We start from the raw sequence: 11935 nt of genomic DNA on the forward strand, positions 1-11935 counted from the left end.
AGCGCTGTCAGCCATGCTCTGCCGACACACAAACAAACATAAATGTGTCAGTCGTCTATGGCAACGACAGCCTAACTGATGGGTTTATATCTGCCACAAATTACAATGTTGCCTCATTTTCCATTACCGACAATTCGTAAAATGGGTGCATCAGCAAGCACTCACTTTACCAACAACTTTGATAAATATATTCATTATTGCAACACCAAGCTTTAGAAAGAGAGAGAGAGAGCGAGAGAGAGAGAGTTGTGCCAACTTCATGGCTTTGTTCCGCTTTTCCTGTTTGAAAACAACTTTTTATAAGTTTTTGTTTTTGTCACTACTTAGTTCGATATTAGTTTATTGTTAGTTTTCATGATTGCGCCAATCGTTGCTAATTATTTGCTTCATTTTACTTTCTGTTTTGCAGCCGTTGCTCAGGATAACTTCAAGTGTCCCGATGACTTCGGTTTCTACCCACATGAYGTTTCTTGCGACAAATACTGGAAGTGCGACAACAATGTTGCGGAGTTGAAGACCTGCGGCAATGGTCTTGCCTTCGATGCCTCAGACCCGAAATTCCTCACGGAGAACTGCGACTACTTGCACAATGTGGATTGCGGCGATCGCTCTCAATTGGGTGAGTCGACATTTCATCCTTTCAGAAGACTTTGGATACTGTGACCTTATTTCGGAACTTCACGCATTAATATTAATATTCTATCTGCCTTAGAACCACCAATTTCGACCCCACATTGTTCCCGCTTGTACGGTATATTCCCCGATGAGAACAAATGCGAYGTCTTCTGGAACTGTTGGAACGGCGAACCATCCAGATACCAGTGCTCTCCCGGTCTTGCCTACGATCGTGATGCCCGTGTATGCATGTGGGCCGATCAAGTGCCAGAATGCAAAAACGAAGGTAAACTATTCTAGACTTAGCTTCGGTTTGCTCTTCTAATGCCACTAAAATTTTCTTCTTTGTTGATGTAGAAGTCGCCAATGGTTTCAGTTGCCCCGCCGCCGGAGAACTTGCCAACGCTGGTTCCTTCTCGAGACATGCTCACCCTGAGGATTGCCGCAAGTATTACATCTGCTTGGAGGGTGTTGCTCGTGAATATGGTTGCCCCATTGGCACAGTTTTCAAAATTGGCGATTCTGATGGCAGTGGCAACTGCGAAGACCCAGAGGATGTTCCCGGATGGTGAGTAGTAAAGCTAATGTTATTTTTCGGCTCTGTTTGCATGTATTGAGGCTAATAATTTCCAGTATTTTGGTACTTACTAACAACATTAACGATTTTCCTTTCAATTTATTTACTAACTTTCAAACACTATCCCCTGACTTTTTATATCCGCCTAACTTATTTTAAAGAGGCTTTCAGTGGTCTACAACCTAGGAGGTGCTCTATTMAACTGCACTTACATTATTTGTTTCCTTGCATTCCTTTACTCATAAGACTTTGCACGACTCAGCTTCCCTACACACAACATATTTTTTAAGTTTGCGATTCGCAAGATATCCTCTAACCCGTTTTACCTTTTCTACCATCTCCACATTATACAATTACAGCGAAGACTACTACGGTGATTTGGACTTGAAGAGCATCCGCAAAAGTGAACTCTTAGCTGGATTGAATAGCGAAGGTCGCACAAAGAACGCATCAAAAACCAAAGCAGCCGCTGCTTCCTCCTAAAAAACTCTAAAAAATCTCTTCCACGCAATTTTCGTGAAACTCTGACTTTGTCCCCACTTTCTCACACATACACACACAAAAGAGATGTATATTCACCTTGTACTTCATAAATACTTCCACACAGCGATGCGCCGAAGCATTCGACTGTACCTTTCCTCCTACAAAATTTGTTTCGCTATCTCACCAATGGGCAGCTACATTTCTCTTTGAGACAGCTGCTGCCCTTTCAGAAGCGATTTTCATACCGAAATCATGAACAAGCTTTGAAACATTCACTTTATTTATATAGAAACTCCATTTTTGTGTGGAAAATCCCAAAATAGTATTCATGGTTTACAAAACAATTCAAAAGAGGGAAAGAAAAGTTAAAAATCGGGAAGCGTCTCWCTCTTTCTGAGGGAGAAATGCTGAGCTTTTAAAGATATCACTTCAGTTTGGAGGAATAATGACTTGGCCGGTGAAATTAAATCGCTGAAGGTGAAATAACAAAAGATACATTAATAAGAAAAGTTGAGTGTAATCTGAAATTGTCGCGTTAATTTTAGAGATTTTGTACGTTTAAGTGATTATTGATTGTAAGTTTATAATTTTATTATATAAAGAGAAAAGAAAAATAATGAAAAACCCAAAATAAAAAAAAAATTAATAAAATACAACTTCTGTTTTCATCTAGAATGGTAATTGAACAAAGGTAATGAAACATTTAGCTGCGCAGGCCCTCAGTCGCCAAAGCTTGTTTGAAATTTCTCTTTCAGTCTGTAAATAAAGAAAAAGTAGCATGACTGTAAATACGTATGCCTAAGCAGCCCTGTAAAGATAAAATTTCTCCCCATAAATAGCTCAGTCGTTTTAAATAACTTCTCAGCTCCGGAAAATATTAACGAATTAACGATCATTTCTACTCTCCAAAGATTTTGTACATAAATGCGACACTCGAACACTGTACCTCTCTTCCAAACAAGAAAAAAAATTAAAAAAAAAATACAATAATTTCACCCTTCTCAGACACTTGTCTCTACATACTTCAAAGTCTTCACCTCAGATATTCCATCCCACTTGTAGTTACTGTCTAACATTTGGTCAGAAATTTTCAAACGAAATCCTGGATCATTTCTGTCAATATTTTCTAATTATATGTGTATTTATGTTTAAACGTATGTTCTTGAAATTGTCTCTAACCCGTCCATTTTTCTAAAACTGTGATTAATTTTGTGTTTATTTGTAACTGCTTTTTAACAATACAATATATGAAATATTTTCTCTTTGGTGAAGTATATGGTAACACAAGTATGGACTTTACTTACATATTATTATTCCTACAAACAGATTAAGGGCTCATATCTYTCACTGTTTTAAAACTTTTTTTCGGTTGATGAGGTCGAAGGTCATACGGAACGAGTTCAACGATATGTCGACCGTCTTTAAAGGCATTATACCACTTGTGTGCTCTCGTTTTTATTAAAATTAAATTTATTTTTTWAATTTTTTCCTTTTCAAATATTTGTAAAAAAAAACTTCATCCAACATTTTATGAACATCGGTTGAGTAGTTCTCAAGAAATCTTGCCAACCGACTTCAAAATCAGTTTCGAGAAAAGACGTTAAAGGCGGCGCACTTAGYCTAGCTAGCCTMGAGYGCACCAGATCGCGATTCTGTATCTCCGAACTTGAAAATTTAGTAAACCCATGGTAGCCCTTAAGGACAGTCCTACCAACTTAGCAAAACACATTTTTTGAAATATCATTTATCCGGCCGCTTGCCCCAATGTATGTTCGTTTAATATTTATTTAGTCTGAGATATCTTGAAAACTCTAATTCGTGGTCATCCAAATTCATTTCCGTCGATTACGGCCTCTTTTGGATGTCGAGTGGGTTCATCATCTTCGGCCCAACGGTATGCCAATGTATCTGTCGCCGCGCATACAGTTGTTCCACATACCCTTAGTTTCACCCCTCGGCCTTGGATAAGGCAAGAAAATGGTAACATTTTTCATTACATTSATATTAAGATAGCACCATATATTATCTAAGAAATGTTCCCTTATTTAACCTTACAAATCTATGGCTTTTGCTAATAACTGAAAGAAAAGTATGAGGATTGTGTAGTTTTAATTAAATTAAGGGATCTACCTTTCGCTGAAATGAGAGAGTTAAAGCGGATTCACATTTCCTCCGAACAACATTGATCAACAGCTAAACGGTTTAGTAATAAAATRTTACAGAATAAATAAATTCATAAACGAAATGTTCTCTCAGATTTTTTCAAAACATGCTCTGTTGTGTGTACGTATGTGCTGCGGTAGTGTGCTTAACCGCTATGCCTGGCTCTGAAGCTGCCAAGCTAGATGAAAAGTAATAAATGCAAACCTGCAGTTAGTTTCCACAGCTGAAAGTAATCACAATTACCCTGCATTACTTAAATAAACATTTGTGTRCTTTTCGACAAAAAGAGAAAGCACGAGAAATGTGTAAAAAGCTAAAGGCTGAGAGCAGCCTGAAATCTGATTGCACTTTTGCCTGATGCTTAAGTTAATAGAAAGTTAATGTTGACGCAATAAAAAGTCATGAGGCATGAAAACCACAGGCGACGCAGCGCTGTTAAGGCACCGAACTATTATAAAGTGTAGTAAACAACTGCACAAATAAAAGCACCGGCATCGCATCGCATCWACAACACACAAAACCAAAACAACAAACAACCGTTGTTGCGTGCGCRTGWGTGTGTGTGTGAGCAAAGGCGAAAAACGCATTGCGCTAAGCATAAAGCTCAAAGTAAAGTGACACACGAACAACAGAAACACAAATGGCAACACAGCCACACACACACACGCACGCACACATGCAGGTGGACCGGGCTGGAGCCGGAGCGGGAGCATGGCATTTGCAAAGGACTGCGAATGAGGTTAAAAAGTGTTTATGTTTAGTCACAATTAAAAGTTAAATTCGCTTTGTGTGTTCGCATGCAAATAAGCAGGGGCGAGAGTGGCGAGCGGGGGAGGGCAGCTGTCGACAGGAAAGCAGCAAAGTGTAACCACATTCTTCTATTTGCAATGCATTTATTGTCGGTCTGTTGTCGGTGGCTGGCGACGGTTGAGCCGGTGGCTTGCCAGTTGCTTAGTTGACTGGTCGGTGGAGTAGTTGTGAGGCTAATGTGGCRAAACTGGCTGGTGTGTTTAGCTCGTACAGTTATTAGCAGATTTGACCAGAAAAAATGGCAAACCCCGCGTGTATGGGTTCGTGAACGGTGCGGGGATAGATGGCCATGCAGCAAGTCGCAACGAAAAAATGGCTCTGCGCAAGTACAAAGAAGAACGCTGCGTGAATAAACGCAGACAAAGTGTAATTGCACGCAATTTCTTGCGCACTAACATAATTTAGCCACGAGAACAAGGAGAATGTGTTCTCTACTTTCGGCRACGCTAAAAACAGTCGAACAAAGAATTCCACAAAAAACGAACGTCGCAGCAAATGCCAAAATGGCAAATGTGTGCAAAACATTGAATACACAGAGATGGCCGCAAAGTCCAAATTTATCTGACCACTTTTGACATTAATTATTTTTAATTGTGTTAGCAAAGTGCACAAAACCTATTATCTTAGCCTGGGAATAGCAATACAAAGAGAAATTAGGTGCAGATCACAAGGGGACATAGATTTACCGGCTCACATATTGTAGGCCTTTGTAGGGGATCTTTAGGCTCAGACCACGTCATTGGTCATCTTGAGTCTTCCAACAATTTCCATTTTATCCATTCAACTTGGCGCCTAAATAAAATGAGAGATTCTTAAGAGTTGTCGAAAGACTATACAATATTGGGGACATGAATGACTCMCCAGAGCGACTAGTGTTGTATTACTTCGATACTCACTACTCTTTCATGACCGAGAGCCTCTAAAATGCTTGCGTTCTCAGTAAGATAGACTTGCAGAAACACTTTCGCAACATTTTCAATAAAACTGTCAGAGGARTTATGGTGATCCAAATGCTTGAGTCACAAACACGAATCCCGAGAAAACGCCAACATTCATAAAAACTTCTCACTAAAATCCATCAAGGTTCGAAATAAAGCCATAATGTTTTCAGTATTTTCTAAATTATCATGAGGCGCACTGGACTCACATACTGTGAACGTGCATTCTATTTGTTAATATTCATGTACTTCCACCTAAAGTCAACATGTTGTTCATCGATGTGCACAGACACTCGCTGTTTTAATAAAAAAAGAAGACAAGAAATGTCAAAGTCAGAGAAAAATATCCAGCTAATTCCACAAAGCTGACTACAAATCAGCACAAACATACCGAACAACAACAAACACAACTAAGCAACAATAACAACAAATGAGCCAACAGCCAGTTTGRCCTGAAAGGGATTTCATGTGCACGTTTTCAAGGCTCCGTTACGTCCACTCTGACAGCTGAAATCTTCAGCGCCAACTTTATACGGCTGTCATGTTRGCTTTAGCGACTAGAAGCGCCCTATCTACACATATGTTTGCTTGTGTGTGTGTGTGCGCGCTTGCAACCCATGTCCTTGGAGCGCTTCATAGTCAATCTGCGAAGTCGCTGGCGAGTGAAAGCAACAACAAGCAGCTTTTTGTTTTGTTGCTGCTCTTGCTTACTCATATTTTCAGAGAAAATCTGCTTTCATTCGTTTACCGTTAGTTTTGTTATAACAACYGTTGTTGTTGCTATTGTGAAGTCTTGCGCCAAGCGCTCTCTTTACTGCGTTCGCAACAAGACGGTCTCGCTTTGGTCAATTTAATTTAATTGAATTTTATTTAATATATTTTGCGCTTGACAATTTTGTTGCCCGACCTGCTGGCGCCCTGTAGGAAAAGCACTGCCTTAAGGTTTTGTTGTACTTGAAGTGAAATATGAAATATGAGCTGTATGAGATATATGACGACATTGACAGAGTTCAGCGAACTAGAGACACAACTACGCTGGCTAGGTCATGTTGTCCGAATGGATGAAAACAMTCCAGCTTTGAAAGTATTCGACACTGTACCTGCCGGGGGAAGCAAAAGAWGAGGAAGACCTYCWCTCCGTTGGAAGGACCAGGTGAAGAAGAACTGGYGCGCTGTTGATAACTCGGCTTTAMTCACGTWAGCGGTGGCTACGACAATTAAGAAGAAGAAATTKTTTTCATTCCATTCTAAGCAAAAAGGAGAGTAAGATATGRAAATCATTTGTCACAGTCAGTTAGCCAGTTCAGTTTCTATATCCCGTATGACCATTTACTGAAATATGTATATGGAAATTTGTGTATTGACAGATCGCAGTCCCTCAGTCTGAAAGCTTCAGAAACTTTGAGTTATGGGCTGGACTTCTTTCTGTATGACACTCTGTGATTTTGTTTCATAAATTTCAAACTTTTGCTCCGACTTCTTACACCTACCTCGTATTAGTCCTCCTGATATGTTTACTTTTTTCTTCTTCTCTGAGCTTAGGTCTCGTCGAGATTCCTCTTGCGCTTGTCATAGTAGAATGTAGTGAAACATATGCGTCACGTGTTCAACGATAACATTGTTGTGCATTATATAAAGCAACAGCAAACTATGACAGTATTATTTCAGCCATTTTAAGTACTAGGTAAATTGGCTTGCCTTCACCACACTGTTTGCCAACGAATTATAGGTTTGCTAAGCATTCGCTCTTCTTTGTCCCTTTAACATTTATTGCAGTGAGAATTTTTCGATTTTCGAGAAACAGCTGGTTTGTAAGAAACATGATTATGTGGGGTTTTGTTCAATTTACTCTATCTGTTTACTTTAGAAGTTCAGTTTTCATTTTCAATTTCATTCAACGAGGTTAACTCTAAAATAGGCTAAGGGGTTACATAGGTTTCCTCGGTAAGAATTAGATATTAAGACCTGTGTAAAATTTCATGAAGATCGGTTGAGTAGTTTTTGAGAAATCTTGCCAACCGACTTCAAAAACACATTTTCGAGAAAAACGCGTTTTAAGACGGCGCACTTAGCCAGCTAGCCTCGACCACAAAAGTTCTCGGGGCTRTATCTCCGAAACTATTACCCGGATCAATTTAAAAAGTTAGAATAATATTCTAGAGATATTGTAAAATTTAATATGATAAATGTAATTTTTTTKAAACCCCTTATCCCAGTTAACCTCTTAATCCTTTGACACCTATTTTGAAAGATTCTTTTTCAAGATTTAATTCCCTCATTTCCTTCCTCCTCAAGAACTAAAGGTTTTCAGAGCAACCTTGGTCATTTTGTGACTTTCTGGAAATTGTTAAGAGGAGTGTATAAGCTGTTGCTATTTCCAGTCCAGAATCAAAATCTTCACGTATTTGCAGGCCACAGAACGTATTGTCTTTAATACTCCTAGCATTATGACTAAGCCAAAAYTGTTTGCTTTTTAGCAAAGCTTTTATTCCTAAAATTTCTTTATTACTCTAATCAAAACGAATATCCTTTCCATAATTCCTTTGTAACTAATAAATATTCATTAGTATTTGTAACTTTGTGTAGTTGTGTGTATTTTKTTGTAATTTTGTTAATATTTTTAAAACACAATGTCTATATACAAAGCAAAGATAGTCTGTAAGCGCATGAGATGCGTATGAAACCAAAAAAGTACTAAGTAACGGATTCAAACCACTAACGGAAAGTGCAATTAAAGTCAAGCAAAATGAAAAATTCTATGCCAGCAAATAAAAATTAAATTAAACTAATTAAAGCGAATCAACAAAGAAATGGTCAGAAGTGAAAAAATAGCCACAAATGAAAAAACAGAGAAAAAAAAAAAAGGCCAAGATAATAAAGAATAAAATCGTTTCCCCTTTGTTTATTCAATGTTTTCTTTCCACATTTTTATAGCGAGGATTACTATGGTGATGTAGATCTGAAGGCTCTAAAAAAATTGGGCTATTAAAGAGTCCAAAGCGGCCTTCGGGCGGGTGAGGCTGTGCTCGGTGACGACCAAAAGAGATTAACTGCAAAGTAACGGACTCGCAACGAAGGAAGTACGAAAGTGGAAGACGAAAATGTATGTGTGGGAGGGAAAGATAGCATTACCAAAAAACGTAGACCATTTAGAAATGCAGCGAAATTAACAAACACAAACACAGAAGCGAACTCATGGGCGCTTCGCAATCAACACAAAGTCACACGCTTCTAAGACTGAGTTACAACMATAACAGCAGCGGACAACAAATTCGTTACCACAATTCTCCGCAAAGAATTTCCATTTAAATTGACGTCACTGAGACAAATAAAATGCACAAAGAAGCTTCGCTCCAATTCAGTCTGCCAAAGTGGAGAGCCAGTAGGCCGGAACTCATACTACAATTGTGTGTGTGGGTGTGGGTGTGTGGGGTCCACCGTTAATGCGTATGAGCTCACGCTTGTGTGTTCATGCGCTTAAGTGCGTCTGTGTATGTAAATGCAATAATAAGCAGAGCAATAAACGATCGCATTTAATTTGTCATTAGCCACACCACATCCAGCTTTCCGATATTTATTGCTAATACTTTGATAGCAGCATGTTAATTTATTAATTAAAATCACACCCTCCAACTGCATTCGGTTCAAATGCACAAGCACCGCACACACACCGCACACACCCACTTGCCAGCACAGCGAGTGCGAAGCTCAAATCTAACGGTCACGTACTAATAAATGCTCAAATTCCCAAATTCTGTTAGATAAAGCGTGTGCGCACACACTCACCCACACCACACATACTTTAAATAGCAAATAAGCGTTCTAATACACACACATCTATATATATTTGTATATATGGTATATAATCTGTATAAATTGTATTGTATTGTACATTAATGTATACTTATAGTATGTACTCTTAAGTGTTGATAAATGGCAGGATCAGTGCAACAGAGTCAATATAATTTAGTATTTCGTATTTAAGTTATGAATAAATCGAGAATAAATGCGAAAACAATTTATAAACACATAAAATTAAATTTCTACATTCGGCTAATGAATACCAAAGGTGAGAGAGTAACTGAGYGAGCGAAACTTTTAAACAATTTTCCCACAGCTGGGAGGGCCTTTAAGGTACGACTAATAAATAGTTGTTTTAGTTCTCGAAAATTTGTTTAAATCCCTTGAAATATCAGTTATGGATAYGGAGCAGAAAGTGGGAAAGAACGAGACTGGCAGCAMGCAACAGAAATGCGCCACGCCAAGCAACTATTGGGAGGTTACAACATAGCAAGATTTAGAGATGCTCTAGAACATCTTATTCTTGATTGACCCAGCAATTTGTAGAAGCAGGCTGAAAGGCCTTGGAWCCATTCGCGCCATTATTTTCTATCTAAATATCTAAAATTACCATTATATAAACATAAATGTTTAAGTTTCTAAAATCATTCCCTCATTATACTTGTAAAAGGCGACTGCGTGTTGCTGCCGATTGGAATTGCTCAGTTGTTCTGCGAGAAATGTTTGAAGTTTACTACTATCATTCTACAAGAAGAAGGTATGTATATGTATATCTAGAACTATCAAATAAAGTTTAATCAATTTAATAAGATCAATCGGAACACATTAAAATTGCTTGAAACTATAGTGATTTGATATAAACCATTTCTGCAGAGACTGAAAAAGCTCTCCAAACAAGAACTTTATTCCGACTAACTGGTGCAAAACTTCACACCGATACTTTAAAACTGAGGGACTAGTTCATGGATATAAAGGCAGATGGATAAACAGATAGACGGCTCCTTTTCACTGTTACAAGTTTCGTGGCAAACTTAGTATATCCTCTTCTGTTAATARAAATACCGAAATGAAGATAAAGATAGAGTCAATTTCCTAAAAGGTATATGAGATATTTTATGTTATATATAGCATATTAACGTGGCATGAGGAAAATGATCRGATGACGACCAGCAACCTCGATCGCGGATCAATGAATCGCCAGTAAGCAGTAGTATCAGCCACCTGCATTTGGTGACAATTTGCACAGTGGAAATAAAATAAGGTTATTGTAATAAATTTCAAGGCCAACGTCAGAGAAATTACTCAAAAAGAGTATAAATAACAAATGGCAATTGTGAATGCGAATGAATGAATTGTTTTAGTGGTCTTAACAGGCACAAGTTATCGAATGATAGTTAAAAACATACGAGAAATTTGCTTTCGCCTCATGGGTGCACACGATAAAGCCACGGCATGAAAAGGCAAATAATAACTGTTGGTATCTTAAAATAATGGAAGTAAACACTTGATGCACAAACTTATTGTGCTGTAGGGGCTTATGAATGCGGGTCTAGTTGCAGTCTTTGTTTGCTTAGATGAACAAAGCTAATAGATCGGAGTGCCATTGTTGCTATTCAATAATTGCTATGACAATGATATCATGATATACTTAATTGACGGCGACTAGGAACACTGAAAAAAATTTAGAATAATTTTCTACACTCAGCGGATTACATCGCAGCATAATATTTAATGTATTCTAGAAAAMCGATAGATTTGTTAATCTCATATATATTCTTAGTGTTGGAGCATCTCTCTTGAGAAGTATTTGTTTTTCAGGGCATATAATAGAACACTGGAAATCAAATGGACAAAATGCTTTGCCTTAAAAAAGAGACTGTACTCTTTCTWTGTCCTATAATAATTATAAAGAGTTTTGAACATATTTTGTTTCTTTCGCTATATCTTTCAACAGAAGAGCTAAGAGAGATGTATGCCAAAGCCCTTCCTCTCCTTTTCGAATTTTAAAATTTCCCGTCAATTTTTGCGTTATAGACTACTAACTGTTCAATAATGGCCAAAGCTCCTACAAAAGCCTTCCTAGTTCATATCACCATAAAAAAAAAAAACTGAAGTCTACATTTATGAGCTGGGCCTAGAACAAATTTTTTAAAGCGAGATTCTTTTTCCCGTATCAAATGAAAAAGAGCTTCAACAATTGATGCAAAAGGACAAATTGTGTTGAAAATAGAGACCGTCTAGATTATTTAAAAAATATTTCTTTGAGTGAGCGTAACAACGAATGCATTGTTGCCATACATATAGACCTTGTGATCGGCCTTATCGTCGTTATTGTCATGGTTGTGTCTATTATTATTGTGATTTTTGTTGCACTCATTGTTGCGGCATTGATGTTGGCAATGTCGATAAAATGTCCACCATSAAATGTGAAGTTGCAGTTGTTACTGTTACTACTGTTGTTGCTGATGTAAACGCTGTTGCCACTGTAGCTGTCATGCTGTTGTTGTTGTTGCATGCWATTTTTGTCCGCACCTACTGGTCTAATTTG

At 38.0% G+C, this 11935-nt stretch overlaps 1 protein-coding gene across 2 annotated transcripts in view; it reads left to right on the forward strand.

Moving 5' to 3' along the window:
* Positions 1-9604, forward strand: part of LOC108973107 — a 30264-nt gene extending 20660 nt beyond the window's left edge. The window contains exons 2-5 of one of the 2 annotated variants that reach the window (XM_018940143.1): positions 410-619; positions 713-901; positions 973-1183; positions 8521-9604. In XM_018940143.1, coding sequence (XP_018795688.1) covers positions 410-619; positions 713-901; positions 973-1183; positions 8521-8575 — 665 coding nt within the window. In that variant the 3' untranslated portion in view covers positions 8576-9604. Of the gene's footprint in view, positions 1-409; positions 620-712; positions 902-972; positions 1184-1551; positions 2152-8520 lie in introns of those variants that run through there. The other variant, XM_018940134.1, reaches the window with a different exon arrangement.
* Positions 9605-11935: the final 2331 nt, after the last annotated feature.

The sequence above is a fragment of the Bactrocera latifrons genome, unplaced genomic scaffold, assembly GCF_001853355.1.
Source record: "Bactrocera latifrons isolate USDA-ARS-PBARC rearing strain unplaced genomic scaffold, ASM185335v1 scaffold_11, whole genome shotgun sequence".
NCBI classification, from domain to species: domain Eukaryota; kingdom Metazoa; phylum Arthropoda; class Insecta; order Diptera; family Tephritidae; genus Bactrocera; species Bactrocera latifrons.